Below are 15,281 nucleotides of genomic sequence, written 5' to 3' on the forward strand. Positions count from 1 at the left end.
CTGCGCGGCCCCCACCGCGGTGCCAGGAGCTCGGGAATGTTTTCTCCTTATAAAGTTTTCCTCCCCCGTCCCTTATCTCCATATGCTGCCATTCCCAGCCGCCTCGGAGCCGCCGCAGCCGCCCCCTTCCCGTAAACACGGCCCCGGAGGATGCTTGAGGGAAGATCTGCTGGAGGGCTCCGAGGGTGAACCAGCAGCCCCACAGCGCCCGGCCCGCTCCCTGCCTTCCCCGTGTGCCCCAAGGCTGCCACGGCCCCATCACTGATACCTGAACCCCATCAGAACTGCCGGACCCCAACCCCACTGACGCTGCCAACACCCCAACCCTATCAGCACTGCGGAGACCCCGAGCCCATGGGAAATACTGAGAGCCCCGTGTGCTCTGCATCAACAGCTGGTTCTGCAGCCCCCCTCTCCATCGGGCAGATGGCTTTAATTGAAGCCTTCCCACATCTCTCCATCATCTGTGTGTGCACACTGAGGCTGTGGCAGCAATGGGAAGGAACTCCCCCCTCTCCTACTGGCCCCCTCAGTGCTGGCCCCACAGGCAGTGCAGGGCTGACTATTCCCATGGGGCAGCAGGGGCTGCAGGGCTGTGGGGGCTGTGGGGGCTGCCAGCTCCCAGGCACTGGATGCCCTCCCCCCACTGTAGGGTTGTAGGCACTGGGGTCCTTCCTGGCAGCAGGTTTTTGCCTGTCCCGAGCTGACCCCACTCCCAGCTCCACTTGCAGTGTGCTGGAGCCTCTGCCACCAGCAGTTTTGTGCCAATGCAGTGTCAATGCACGCAGGCTCACCCCAAGGATGCAGGCTCATTTCTGTCCACACAAGCCCTCGCTTCCTTCTCACTGCCTGTGAACTCTGGATAAACTCTGCAGCCCGGGGTGCAGCATTCGGATGTGTTTGATTTGCTCTGGTTGGTGCATGACAAACAGCCGTGTGATGGCACCGAATTCTTGGAGTGATCTGAAACAGATTTTTCTCGCTCAGCTCTGCCCCAACTCGGGATCAGCTGCCCAGCAGGAGTCTGCATGCGTGGTGGGTGCGATGCTGGGGCTGATGGCATGGAACTGGTGGCACAAAGATGGCTCCTGCACAGCCAAGCACAGAGTAGTGGTGGTACCTGGGCTATAGCTGTGTCTCAGCTCCCATTTGGGGCAGTGGGAGCCAGCTCTGACCCTGCATCCCTGCAGGAGGAATCCCTCCACTCACAGTTGGTGCCCTCTCCGTTTACCCCTGCACACAGGGGGGTTCTGTCTGCCCTGCAGTGGAAATGCTGCAGGCGGGAGGTGGCCGTGCTGATGGTGTTATTTTTACTCTCCTTAGTAAGACAAGGATGCATTAAGAGGGAGTTTGCTCTGCTGGATGCCCAAAATAGCCCATGTGCTCAAGGTGTTCCACGGAGGGCTGTGCCTGCCCCGCTCCCACCCGCTGCTGGAGCAGCTTCAAAGGGGCTGTGCCCGTGTCCCGGCTGTTTGCTATGCTGGGTGTGCAGCGAGCTACACCCAGCCCCACGCAAGGCACATCCTGAGTTAGGAGAGCAAACAAACCCTGAAAGGGACAGTGTCTTCCCCGAGCCCTGAGCTACGCCGTCAGCTGCCTCTGAGTGCTCAGCCTGTGCTGGGCTCCTCCGCCCTGGGATGCTCTCTGTATGGCTGGGGTGGGGGCAGAAGTGGGTGGGGGTGTCCTGAGCTCCCACTGCCACCACAGGGCTCTGGGAGCTGTGCTGGGGGTCTGGGATGGGCAGGTCTGAGGGGTGCGGTGTGCTCTGGTGGCACCCTGATGTCAGCCCGGTGTCACCCGGTGTCATCCGTGTATCATCCCAGCGTCACCCCACTGTGGTGCAGGACAGCAGTGGAGAGGCAAAAGCTGAGCTGTGCAAATCCATTCCCGAGGAGTGCCAAGAGAAGCCCCAAGGGGAGAGCTGGGCAGCCAGTTTCCTTCTCTGGAAACCTTGGGAGCAAAGTGCTCATGAGCGCCTTCTCTGGAAACCTTGGGAGCAAAGTGCTCATGAGCGCCTTCCCTGGAAGCCTTGGGAGCAAAGTGCTGGGCCACACGGCTGGGGGGAGGCTCAGGGAGGAATGCGTGATTTCAAGACCTTTGTTCTACAGCCCAACCGGTGTTTTCTATTTAAGATGAGGAGAAGCCAACCCTCCTTGACCCCCTTCATCCAGCTCTGAGCTCCATGCCAGGCCCGGCGCTCTGACAGCCCTGGGATTTGCCCATGGACCGTGTGGCATCGGGTGCCAGCTGTGCAGAGCAGGGCTCAGTGCTCTCTTTGTGAGCTGAATGGCTTCCCCCCATAGTGAGCCCATTTCCAGCTGCTGGGTGTCATTTCCAAGCAGCTCTCTGGAAGAACCCCAGCCCTGCTCTCCGCACCATGCCTTCGTGTTTCCTCAGTAACCCCACACCTCTGTGGTTTCTGACAGCTGTTTTCTGGATGGATCGGGACAGCCTCCACTCCCTGCTCAGGGCTTTGATTTGTGGCAGTGCACCTCTGAGATGCATTTTCCAGGCGCTGGGATGAATGATGTGCTCACATCTCTGGTGATGAACCTGTGTCACCTCAGTGCCCCACAGCCCTGTGCCCAGGGCAGCTCCCGTCACAGCTGTGTGCCACCTTTGGGGGAGGGCTCAGGACCCCCCAGGTCAGGTTGGGGTTGTGCTGGGCATTGGTGTTCCATACTTGGTGCCATCTTTGCCCCCGCTGTCAGGAATTTCTTGGCCTCTGCATTTGTCCCAGTTTAGGGCAGGAGCAGGAGCCTGGATGCAGTAATGCAGCCCAGGGATCTCTCCTCTCAGCCAAAGGCACCACACAGAGCAGCACTGAAGCTCAGCTCCCCAGGCACCAGGACTCTGCTTACCTGCAGAAACCAAAGCCCCAATCCTTGGCTGTGTGCAGTGAGCACAGGTCTGGACATGAGCAGCACGCTCTGTGCCAGGCCCCCATCCTGTGCCCCGTATTGCCCAGGGGCTGCCATAACAGGAGCACAGAACCCTGTGCCCAGCTCTGGGGGCTCAGTGCCCGCCTGAACCCACTGCCCAGCTCTGTTTTCTTCCTTCTGCACCCATCATTCATTCATCCCTTTGGTTTGGAAGGAAGCATACCACACAGCAGTGCAGGTGGGCCGTGGCCCCGCTGGGGAGCGCAGCTCCTGGGGACCCCCCACAGCTCCTGACAAATGGCTTTGCCATTTCCTGGGTGGGAAAGAGACATTGATTAACTCCTGCACTTGCCTTTCTGGAAAGGTTATAGCTTAATTGGTCAGACCCGGAGCCATAAATCAGGCACTGAAGGAGCAGTGGAGCTAAGAAAAATTTGTGCAGAATGTTACAAAAACACTTTTGGGGAGGATGCACCCCACCATGAGCACAGAGGTGGGCAGGGAGCTCCGAGCATCACAAGAAAATGCTTTTCTGTCTGCCGAGGAGCTGGAAGCTCTCCTATCTGTTATCAATTAACCTCAGGGTTTGCAAAATATCATATAATTATGGATTTTTTTCTCCTTTTGGAAAAAGAAGAACAACAGGAAAACCATTGTTTGTTTTATTGGGAAGAGATTGTAACCGGGTTTGAGAGATGATTCTCTTTCTCCATGGGAAACGCTGCTCTTCTCTGACTTCCAAACCAACGTGGAAAACCCACAGCATGTGGGCCAGGCTGGGCTGGGCGGTGGGACAGCAGACCCCAGTGCTGAGCTCATGGTTACATGAGGAAGGGGAAACATCTCAGCACGGAGCTCCTCTCAGAGCCCTGCAGTGTTGTTGCTGTATGCCAGCAGAGCAGCCTGCAGCCATTATGGGGTTTGACTCGGGGCTGCTGGGGGGATTTTGTCTCCTGGATTATATGATGGCACCGACTCTGCTGCCACCCGGTTTGGCTGCAGCCACCCTTTCACAGCGGGCTGAGAGGCACCCAGAATTAATTGGAACAATCCATCCTAAAGATGACAAAGGTGTCAATGAGTGTTTTTGTCTTCCAGCAGCACTGGGACTGCGGCGGTGCTGCGAAAGAGATGAAGAGCAACTCCAGCATGGATGGACCTCAGAGGAACTTGTACTGTGGGGATAGTTGGAAAATGGAGCAAACCAGCTGGGCTCATCCCAATGGGTCACACAGGGCCACCCACACCTCTATGGGGTAATTCCTTTCAAGCCAAAAGGAATGAGACAGACCTCAGCTATCAGGATTGCAGGAGGCACTGGCAGGAGTGTTACCAGGGAAATGAGTGGGGAGGAGTGGGGTCAGCAGATCGAAGAGATGCCATGGGAGCGATCGCTGTGCCGCCAGCACCTACCCATGGGGACCAGCCCACTTTGGTGCATTTGGCACAAACAAGGCTGGAGGGGGGTATGACTGATGCTTACAAACTCTGGGATGGGCACCATGTGCCCTTTATGCTGGGGAGCTGCGCCGTGTGGGACAGCGAGCCGTGCCCATATGACAGCTGGGAGTAGGGCTGTGTTTTTCTGGACCAAACTCTATGTGAGATATTGCATTTTGCAAGAGTTCCCTTGGCTAGCTCATGGTCACCCCATCCCAGCCCCGCCTGCTCTCCTGCACCATGTGTGTCCCATGCAGGGCTGTGGGATGGAGCAGGCAGAGCCAAGTCCCAAGGATTGGACGGTGATGGGAGGGATCAGCTATAGACCTGCAGGGAGCAAGTGGGACAGAGGGAGCACTGCAGACAGAGCTGCTTCTCCCAACCCTAACAACAGGGAGAGGGCTCCCGTGAGCTGCTGTAGGGCTTTTTGGTGGTGAGTCCGACCACGAGCTGCTGGGAGGGTCGGCACCGTGGCTGTGGCATCTACAGTGTGCAGTGGGGCTCCTGGCAGCACCGGCCCCCAGAAGCCAGCAGGACGCAGTTCCCCACTGTGCTCCACGACCACTGCTCCAGGAGCTTTATTGGCATTAATGTAATTAGTGGCACATTAATGAGTGCATCCAAAAAAAAAAGCACCCATTGTCACCGTCACCAGGATGGCACCGTGGTTGCAGGGGCATGGATGGGGCTCTGCATCCCTCAGCCCATCATGGGACATGGGCATGCCAGCCCTGGTGCTGATAAATGCACTTTGCAGGAGGATCGCCTCGCCTGGCAGATTAACAATTAACCCGGTGAGGGCCATTAAGTGGGGTTATGGCTACTTCATGGAGTGTTAAATGCTGAAAGACTGAAAAACCAATGGGCTCTGAGCAGTAGTGCCCACATTTTACCCCTGAGCAGGGCTCGTCCCCATGCGTCCCCAGGACTGGGGGTCACCTTCACTTGGCGTCTGCCCTGCCCAGCCCTGTGGCACGGTGGTTCTCCAGATACACAATTGGGGAGGGCTTTTGGGGGCTACCAGGAGGCCCCAAGTCCTGAGGCACAGCTGAGATCGTCGCTGGGGATTCTTCGGCAGAGTTCTGCGTGTCTGAGTCCTCAGAGGAGAAGCTGCTATGGCTGGAGACCTGGAAGTACTGCGCTGCATCGCCTCGAGGACGTGCTGAGCCGTGTGCTGGGGGCTGACCGCAGAGGGGGGCACGCGGTGGGGAGGGGGACACGCAGCAGGGCGGGCTGCGGAGCTGGGATGGGCTCCTGCCGGTGCGCGGCGGGGTTCCACTGCCGCATGTCGGGAGGGAGCTGCAGCGCGGCCGTGGGGAGCTTGGAGGTGAGCGGGCGGCATCGCGCCGCTCCGTGCCCGCGGCACGGCCGCAAGAGCTGCCGGCTGAGGGCTGCCCCGAAGCCTGCACGGCCCCACGGCCCGGAGCGGTGGCTGCCGACCCCTCCCACAGCTCGGCCAGCATCGCCTCCAGGCTCTGCCGCGTCTCCTGGTATTTGTGCCACGCTGCCGTCCAGGCCCCCGTCCCGCTGCTGCTCTGCATCCGGCGCAGCTGCGCCCGCATCTCCTGCAGCTTCTCCGTGGAGAACTCCACCGACAGCCTCTGGAACGAGCTCTCCAGGCGCTGCAGAGCCTCGGGCCGCCCCGCGGGGACCCCGCCGTGCTTCGCCTTCGCCGAGCACTGCCTGCAGCCCGCGTTCAGGCAAGTGATCTGCAAAACAATGCACGGTGCTGCGCGTCCTGCTGCCTGCCTGCACCGCGCCCGGGCAGCGTGCACCCACCTTGCTGGAGAACTGACGCAGCTCGTGTAGCATCTCCAGCTCTGCCTGCCGCCGCTCCATGCGCTGCTGGAAGCTCATCAGCTTCGTTCGGATCAGGGCCACGGCAGCCTGCAAGGGCTCAGCCTCGGGGGACACAGAATCCTGCAGCTTGTCTGCCTGCTCACACAGAGCCAGGCCGTGCCGGTGCCGGGCCTGCAGGTAGGCACAGCAGTGAGATTCACACCGGGAGCAGTGCTGATGGCTCTCAGCTCAGTGCAGCTCTCAGCTCAGAGCGCTCCACGCCAGAGCCAGAGCTGTGTGCTCAGTGCATGCGGAGAGGCTGTTCAGGGCAGGTGAGAGGCAGCAAAGCATCGGGCATTCTGCACATCTCTGCTCCGCATGGCCTGGCTTTGCACCACACAGACTGCACTGCCCTGAGTGGGTCTGTATTGCTTCTTCCCTGTGCAGAATGAGAAATTAAGGGCCCTGACTGCAGCAGTGAGCAGGGAGCAGCCCCAGGGTAGCAGAGCTGGGAGCAACAGCCATGGCTGAAAGAAACTCATTTTGCACAGAGGTCTCATTCCCAGCCTGGGAGAGCTGGGCTGAGTACACCAAAGTCTGTAAGGGCATCGGAACCTTCTAATTTTGCATGTTGATGTTTGTGCCCAGTGCTGGGCAGTGTGCTGTGCTGGGAGGTGACACCAGAGGTGGCCATACGTACCGCTGCCTGCAGCAGGAACTCACTCCAGCGCTCTGTGGACCTCTCACAGCTGTCAGAGCTGCACTCCTCAGCTCCCATCTCACGCAGCCGCGCTGCTCCCTCTCCATCCAGCCATTGCCTGACCTGTGGGGAGCGGGTGGGAGTCAGTGGGACGGCCCCAAGCACTGCCCTTCCCTTCCCTGCACTGCCTGGTTATGCACAGCACCAATAATTAAAACCCAGGGCAATCCTGTCATTATCTGCATTTCCTCCACTGCTAGAAGCTGAGGAAACGCTGCTCCAGCACCCACCTCATCCAGCTCGCCCTCCAGCTCCCGCACCTTCCGCAGGGCGCTGAGCCGCTCCAGGCGGCTGTTGGACAGCGAGACCAGGAGGTGCAGCTCCTCCTCCAGCTGTGCGTACCGCGCCTCGGCCGCGTCCATGCCAGCCCTGCATGGGGGAGAAGGGTTAGGGCTGAGGTTGGGTTAGGGTTGGGGTTAAGGTTAAGATTAGGGTCAGAGGCTGGCAGCGCAGGGCTGGGTGTCTGCAGCAGGAGCTGGACGTGAGCGGCACCGCTGGACGTGATGGGCATTGCTGGATGGGAGCGGCACCGCTGGACATGTGCAGCAGCACCGGGGCTTGGCCCCATCTAGTGGCTCTGTCTGAGACAGGCCCGTGGGATGGCTGCAGGCGCTGGGAGCTCGGAGCACAGAGCCCGGCGCCCTGCGGTTCCCCAGCGGGATTCCTGCACGGGGTGTGAGTATGGCAGGAGGGTGCTGGGCAATGGGTGGCAGCGCTGGGAGGTGCTGCTGGCGGGGAGGTGGTTCCGGCCCCTCTGCCCCCGTACCTGACGTGGGGTGAGGCTCGGAGCCGGGCAGCATCCCTGCGCAGCCGGGCCAGCACGGCGCCCCCCTCGTGCTGCAGGCACAGCAGCTGCGGGTCGCTCAGCACCCTGCGCATCAGCTCCTGGTGCCTCTCGATGCCTGCGGCCGCATCCTGCCGAGAGACTGCACTCAGCGGGGGCTGCAGGACGGGCAGCTCAGGCTGTGCAGTGAGGGATGGAGATGGGCACAGCCCCGGTACCTGCATCCCCGCCGCACCATCAGTGCTCTGAAGCTCCTGGATGCAGCTCTGCAGCAGCTCCAATGCCCGCCCGAGGCTGGCGGTGAAGGGCTGCAGCCTCTGTTGGGAAGCACAGGGGTGAGCAGGGATGTGCAGGCAGTGGGACGGGAGCAGGGGCTGCAGTGGGGAGCAAGAGGATCACTGCCAGAGCAACTGACAAGAGTGGGGAGTGCTTTGGGGACATCATGTGAAAGCCAGTGAGGAAGGGATGGGGAAGTGACGGCAGGAGCCAGGCCAGCAGCAAGCTGTCCTATGCTGGGGATAGGGATGGGACGGGAAGGCTGCTCTGTGCTCTGCACTTTGGGGACTGAGGGGAACTGCGGGAAGGGAGGAGGAGCTGATGGTGTGATAGTGGACACCTGGAAGAATTGCACCCACTCGCCGTGGCAGTAGGGGAAGCTGCCCTCCAGCTCCGCCGTCACCTGGGAGCTGTCGACGAAGCGGCCCAGAGCCTTCAGTGATGTCAGCATCTCCACCTGCAGGGCATGGAGCTCCTGAGGGACTGCACGGGTCCCGTCCCCCAGGGGCAGCTTGGAGCTGGGGAACGTGGCCCTCATTCCCCTGCGGCCCTGAGTGCGCAGTGCAGCTCCGGCTGTGCCCCCCTGCGGCTCTGCTGTGTTTGAATGCTTGGGACATCACTGGGACTGCAGTAATCTGCCATGACATCCACACGAGGTAATCGGGCTCATTAATATTTCACATGATATTAATTACAGTGAGCAGCACCGGATGAACAATAAACCCTTTCAGGTTTAGATTTATCACCCTGACACCTGCGTTTGGCTGATGGCTGTGATGGGGAAACACCAGGCAACCTTTGGTACAGCTCAGCAGAGCCACGGCAGCAGTGAGCCCCAAAGTGGGGAGCGGGATCTCCAGTGAGGGGATGGAGGGTGCTCCAAACTGGGAGGCTGCTGTCACCCCATGGGATGTGGGGTGCTGCTGCCGTGGGATAAAACAGAGGGACACGAGGAGGGGATGGGGCAGACAGCTCTCACCTGCAGCCCAGGCAGCTTCTCACGGGGAGCAGATGGCTCCTTCTCAGCCAGCAGCAGCACGGTGTGGATGCAACCCGGTGAGATGTTCTGTGAAGGAAGGATAGTCACTCCTGCACGCCCTGCTGCGCTGCCCTGGCCATTGGATCCAAGTCAACCACAGCCATGGGTAACCAAGGGAAAAAATGGTACCAGTCCCCATATCGCTGTCCCTATCCACAGAATACATCCGCTGGCAGAAGGAACCCATGGAAAGTGGCCCGTGAACAAGTTCCTTCCCTCATACCAGTGACGTTTCTCTGCATGGGGGGCTCTGCTCAGAGGAAATGGGGTCTTTGTGCCTGGTCAGGGGCTGCCCGCACCACTGTGGACGTGCCCAGAATTAGAGACTGAGCAGCAACTTTGGGAACAAAGGGGGGGTTGTTTGAGAGTTGCCAGTCCTGTGGGGAATCTGGGGATGAGAAGGCAGTAAGAGATGTGATTTTCCTAAATAAATGCATGGTGATGATGCTGCAGGATGCTTATATCTGTCCCAGTAAATCCACACCATGGCGCTAACGGGGAAAATCTGTGAGTGAGATAAAAGCACAGCCTCGGGCATCTCAGGGCTGGGCTGCCTGTAGGGCTGCTCTGAGCTGGGGGGATGGGATGTGAGGGCTCAAAAGGGCTGGTGCTGTAGCTGCCATGGAACAGGGGCTGCATGCACACAGCTGGCACCTACAGAACAACCCCAGCATACCTGGATGGAGCGGAGAGCGGAGTACAGGGTGGGAGAGGGAGGCTGCTTCCTGGCATCCACCACGGCTGTCAGCCCGCTGTCCTTCACATCCTTCCTGGCACATGGAAACACAACACAGTAACAAGGAGGCAAATCCCACAGGTCAGCAGAGGATGCTCCCTGGGATTCGACCCTGCTGGGAGGCAGAGCAATGCCTGTCCCCAGGAGAAACAGCAGCACTGGAGCTGGGGCCTCATCCCCATTGGTAACCCCAGCTCAGCACAGTGTGGGGAGGCACTGCCAGTGCTGGGCAGAGGCACAGGGTACGCACCCCCCGCCCAGGGGTGGCTGCAGTGGGGGGTGTGGACATGGCAAGGAGCCTGTGGGATGTGCCCAAATGGTGTAAATGGAACGTGCCCAACGGGTGCATGTGAGATGTGCCCAAAGGATGCATTCAGGATGCAGGTAACGGGGGGGGGGGGAGGGCTCAGGTCCTCTCAGCCCTTACCTTGGGAGGGAGCAGAGGCAGAGGAGCAGCCTTGCCAGCTCGGCAGCTGAGCACCACGTGGCCCCCCAGGCGCTGCTGCTGGTGGTCACTTGCAGGAGAGCCCTGCCCAGCTTGTCGGTGCCGCCTGCAGAGTTGAAGCAGGACACTGACCTCTCCTTCCCTACCAGCCGGCCCTGGGGTCTCTGCACAGCTCACACTGGCATTTCACAGGAAGTCAGGCACAAGACCTGCCTGAATCCAGTTGTGCCTGATCCCCGCAGAGGGGCAGCGAGGGCTGCGCCAGCCCCCGAGGGCCCTCGCATGCTCACTAGCCCTGGAAATGCCATGGTTCAGATGATGAGGATGATTTCCCCCCAGAAAACAAGGATGTTTTTGCCACAGGTTTTCAGTTCTTGGGAAAAGGAAGAATCCAAACGTTTGCCGTTTGGCAGCTAAAAGCTGAAAAGCTTCATTTGTGAGGAATGGTGTGGGAGGGCTGCGTGCAGCTGGGAGCCGTGTCAGCTGCTCAGAGCACGCTGCCTGACTTTTTTTTGTGCCCGGATGAAGGGAAATTTCCAAGGTGGGGGCTTTCTTGGGAGCAAAGCCCTGAGACCTGCCCCCCAAAACCGCTTCCCAGCAGAAGGCAGCTGCTCCCTGTACCTGGCAGGCAGACGATGCCTGAGTGCAGCAGCCCGGTGTGCAGCTCCTGCCAGAGCACGGAGGGGCCGTTCTGTCTGATGGTGCTCTGCAAGGACCGTTCCTCTGCAGGGGCTGCAGCTGCCACATCTGCACCTGCCCATGGGGACAGAGGAGAGGGGTTGACAACATGCGATGGGGCAGAGAACCGTGGCACCCCGCAGCCCCGCGTGGTCATCACCTTTCCCGGCCGGCTTGGCTCTGCCCATCCTGGGTGAGTAAATGGCAGACACCTTCCTCCAGCCACCCTCATGCTGGCTGCCTGCGCTGTCCCCGAGCCGAGGGCCCTTCAGGAAGGAGAACTTGTGGCCGGAGCCTGCTGCCTCTGAGCGAGTGGGGGCTGAGGGCACATGGGGGCTGCGCTGCCCCACCGCCTGCCTTCCTGAGCCCCTGGCACGAGCCCTGCGGGGGCAGGGGGCGCTGGCCCTGCTCCCACATGGCTCAAGGGGCTCAGCTAGGGGTGCAGAGCTGTCGGGCTCCTCCAGGATGGCTGCCATCAGCGCGGGGCCAAAGCTCACTGGGTTCTGAAGGGCGGCCAGGTAGGAGTCGCGGTGCCGGCAGCGCGAGCCGTGCGGCCCAGGCTCCCCGCTCAGCCTCCTTCTCTGGCACGGGGTGCAGGGACCCTCCTGGGAGCTCAGCACTCCCCCACAGGGCCAGGAGCCTGTCCAGGGCTGTGCCGCTGCAGAGCGGGATGTGGCCAGGAGGCCCAGGTCCTGCTGGGTGAGCTGCAGCAGCTCCACGTACTCCCCCTCCAGGTTCTGGCTGATGATATCCTGCAGGCTGGGAATGGCCAGAGTGGTCGGGTTCTGCCTCAACCCTGCTTGCTCCACCTTGATCAACCCCGGGTACCTTCCCTGGTTTGGCTTCCGGCTGTCTCTGCAGCCTGGGACGACGCCGGCGATGTTGCTGTGGGGCACTGAGCTCTGTGCTGTGCCATGGGGTGTGGGTGTGATCGATGCCACTGGCTCAGTTGGTGCTGCTGGCTCCGGACTGGGGCCTCCTGGTGCACCCACAGGTGTGCCACTGGGTCCAGCCTTGGGCTTGTCGACAAACTCTGGTGAGGCAATCTTGCTCCACGGCAGCGGGGTGATGCCATTCTCAGTGGCCACCAGGCAGGTGTGCAGGGGGGACCCAGCATGGTTGCAATTAATCTCCTCCAGCCACTCGTTGGTGAAGAGCAGCGCGTAAGCAGCCTCGGGGATGGGCGTCTCCTGCACGCTGTCCAGGTCTGGTGAGAGGTGCTTGAGGGCGATGCGTGCTGTGTGCTCCTGGCAGGGCTCTGCCTGCAGGTAGAAGTCCCCGGCACGCAGCAGCAGTGGGTTGAGAGGTGCCAGGTGCACCACCACCTTCTCGTGCAGACACAAGGGCCAGCCCTCGTGCAGGAAGATGCAGTTGGAGTAGGGAGCCTGCAAGGGAGGGAGAATGCAGGGCATCAGCAAGAGCCTCTGCGGCTCCGGTGCTTCCTGGCAGTGAGATCCCACTCGTGAAACCGTGCTGAGCCTGTGGCCATTCCCAGGGAGCTGGGTGCTCTCCCCATGGTGATGGGATGTGCAGCCCAGGGCAGGGCACGGCTGTGCAGGGCATCACGCTTTAGGGCACAGTGGGGCATGGGGGAGCAAAGCACGGGGCAGCTCATCCGCTTACACAGGCCGCCCGCCGCACGTGCTCGAAGAGGCGCTTGGCAGGGATGAGGAAATCCAGCAGGCAGCAGAGCCCATCACCCTGGTAGCTGCTCTCCAGCAGGCGGAACACCTGGCCCAGCACAGTCGGGGCCGTGGCTTCGAAGGGCGGATAGAGGGAGCGGAGGGCGCTTTGCACCGCTGCATCCAAGGACTGCGAGTCCTGCGGGAGGAAAGCAGGGTGCTGTCAGCCACCCCTGGGAGCCCACAGCACACCTCAGAGCCCAGCTGCACCCCACAGCCCCCAGTGGGGAAAGTGGCCCTGCAGCAGCTGAGGGGTTAAGCGGAGTCCAAGCAGAGATGTGCGCTCAGCAGATCCCAGGAATGCAGAGGCTGGAGGAGAGGAGGAAGGCCAAGCAGCTGGAGATGGATGGGATGTTTGGGTTCAGACACTTCACTGGATATGACGAACTCCAAATTAATCTCTGGAGGGTTTTCTGAGAAGAGTGCTGCCCAGTCACAGCCCCATCCCCAGCAAAGCACAGCTTTCTAAACGGGCAAAGGCATAGGGTTAGGGTCATGCATCAGATCACCCTGCTGACTTTGCTTCCCCAGTTTTGCAAAGACATTCATTGCACAGAGCTTGTAGACACAGCCGTGCATGGGAGGAAGTGATCCGAAGGTTCATCTAAAGCCTCAGCTGCAACACAGGGAGAGCAAGGGTGAATGTGCACATGGCTGCAGAGCAGAGAGCTGCGACAGCACGCGAGGAAGAGATGCCACAAGAAGCATGCAAACTCAGCTCGGCCACAAGCAGGCAGTGACCTTCTCATAGCTCTGGCTCCAGGCACAGTTGATGCTGGAGCTGAGCCCCAGAGCAGGGATTGCAGACATAGGGGCAGATTGGTGCTGTGTGGACCAACATCCTTTCTGGGGCAGCAGGAAGTTTGCCCTGACCTCACGCTGCTCCCCAGTCTGGGATGGGAAGGCGCCAGGGAAGAAGTCTGGACTCACCCCATGGAAAGACAATGCAGGGTGTCTGACAGGGGGAATGGCCCTACAGTGAGATGGAAGAGGAGAATCTTCCCCCCAATGAAACCCAACCAAAGGGTTTGATCTGCCTGTGGGCGGATCAGTAGAAGCTTGTTTTCCTGGGAACGGGCTAAAAGTGCACAGACCTCCCTAAAGCAGTGGGAACAGCATCTTGGGGAAAACTATTGGCCGACGGATGGAGGCACCGGATGCACCCCGGGCTGTGCCAAAGGGCGTTTTGGCCTACAGTGTCCAGAAATGTTTTGTTAAGTGTCACAGAGCACTTCATCATGGGAGAGGCTTTGGGTTGAGATCGGCGCAGAGCTCTGTGCTCCTGCAGAGGGCTGAGGTGAGAGTGGGGAGAGGGGAGAAACCAAACGGGACCCAGTGAGCCCCCTTCCCTCCTCCAGCTGCAAGGGAGTGAAACAAAAGGCATTAGGGAGCACAAGAAGATTTACATTTGCAAAGCCATTTCCATTTTAATAAGCCAAAGTGCTGTTAAATAGAGATTGATATTTCTCCCCAAACACCCATAACTTTTAGCGGTGATTTATCCACACGAGACGGGCTGGGCAGTGGTGTTTTGGTTGCAGGAAGGTTGGTTAACTCGTGCCCGAAGCCACGAGGTGACCGCACAGCCTCTTCTCTCCCCCCATCGGGAAGGAGCGGGGTGAGAACGCCCGGACCCGCAGCCCATCACAGCTCAGCTCCATCTCGCGGGGAGGGGGGTTGAAGGAACACCGGGGAACGGAGAAGAGCAGCGCAGCGCTCAGCCTCAATTCGGCCCCGATCGGGGCAGCGGCCCCCGCTTCACGGCCCGCGGTGCCGGCAGAACGGCGGGGCAATCCGAGCCCCGCACACCGCCGCCCCCCGACGGTTCCGCCTCGTCGGGGCTCCCCGACGGCAGGTGCGGGGGAAAGGATAGCAAAGCAGAAGGCATTACCATGGTTAACGGGCAGCGGCAGCGCGCCCGGGGGGGCTTTCCCTCGTCCTTCCTCGGGGTCCGGCGCTTCCTCCCGCCCTCGGGGTCTCCTCGGTGGCTGCGGCTTCGCGGTGCGGTCCCGGTGCCCGCGGGCGCTGCGGAGCTGCCGGCCCCCCCCGCCCCATGGCCCGCCCGGAGCCGGAGGACGGGCTGCTCCTTCCCCCCGCCCGCGGTTCTGCTGGAAAAAAAAAAACAGCAAAAAAAAAAAAAAGAAAAAGAAAGAAAGAGAAGAAAAAGTGCGAGAGCGGAGGAGGGGAGGGGCTGGCGGAGGGACGCCGAGGCTCCGGCTGTGGGGCCGCGTGGGGCCGTCCCGCAGCCCCGGGAGGAGCTGGCGCGCTGCCGGCCCGAGGAGTGCGGGCAGACCGCACAGGATGCGGCCCCGCCGCCCCGTCCCGCACCGCCCCGTCCCGCACCGCCCCGCTCTGCGTCGCCGCCCCGCGGAGTCCCCGCAAGCGGAGCGGCTCCGGGGCCAAAGCACGTCCCGTCCCGGGCTGCGAGGAACAACGCGGGGAGAAATGCACGACTGTGAGCGTGTGCTCGTACACGCAGGCACGGACGAGCTGCGGTGGATTTTCCCTTTCTAAATAAACACGCGCTGTGTTGATACAAAACACTTCTCGCTGTTTTGTATTCAAAACTCGGGGGCTTCCTTTCCTGGATTGGCTCAAAAGTAGAGCAGAAGAAAAGTGTTTTTCACGGCTTTTTGGGATGATTCAACTCTGGAAAGTACCTGTTTGAGGGCACAACGTGTGATTGAGTGACCAAAAGTTGTACAAAAGCACTCAGTGCGCGAGCCAAAGCCGCAGGTTTGGTGCATCGTAAGGCAGAGGGCTGCTGCTCGGCAGCGATG

The 15,281-nt window shown here is 60.6% G+C and overlaps 1 protein-coding gene across 2 annotated transcripts; it reads right to left on the minus strand.

The window, feature by feature from the left end:
• Window positions 1-3,579: 3,579 nt before the first annotated feature.
• KIAA1755 (KIAA1755 ortholog) lies at window positions 3,580-14,585 on the minus strand. Of its 2 annotated transcripts, none has more exons than XM_048963377.1 (14): window positions 14,393-14,585; window positions 12,443-12,640; window positions 10,980-12,204; window positions 10,763-10,888; window positions 10,124-10,247; window positions 9,637-9,730; window positions 8,901-8,987; window positions 8,262-8,378; window positions 7,864-7,962; window positions 7,628-7,776; window positions 7,092-7,230; window positions 6,802-6,924; window positions 6,102-6,293; window positions 3,580-6,031 (listed from the first exon to the last, which is right to left on the minus strand). In XM_048963377.1, exons 1-14 carry the CDS (start codon window positions 14,393-14,395, stop codon window positions 5,264-5,266), a joined length of 3,444 nt encoding a protein of 1,147 aa, XP_048819334.1. In that variant the 5' UTR covers window positions 14,396-14,585; the 3' UTR covers window positions 3,580-5,263. The 2 variants fall into 2 exon arrangements, with proteins under 2 accessions (XP_048819334.1, XP_048819333.1); XM_048963376.1 differs by having other exon boundaries at window positions 10,763-10,894.
• Between the last annotated feature and the right edge of the window lie 696 nt (window positions 14,586-15,281).

The sequence above is a fragment of the Lagopus muta genome, chromosome 16 (genome assembly GCF_023343835.1).
Source record: "Lagopus muta isolate bLagMut1 chromosome 16, bLagMut1 primary, whole genome shotgun sequence".
NCBI classification, from domain to species: Eukaryota; Metazoa; Chordata; class Aves; order Galliformes; family Phasianidae; genus Lagopus; species Lagopus muta.

Bases quoted from the DNA above. Each gene is read 5' to 3' on its own strand.
- KIAA1755 (XM_048963376.1), bottom strand. The intron at 8,379-8,900 runs GTGAGAGCTGTC...CATGCCCTGCAG, and splicing joins AGAAGCTGCCTGGGCTGCAG to GTGGAGATGCTGACATCACT. The intron at 6,925-7,091 runs GTGGGTGCTGGA...CGCTCCCCACAG, and splicing joins TGGAGGGCGAGCTGGATGAG to GTCAGGCAATGGCTGGATGG.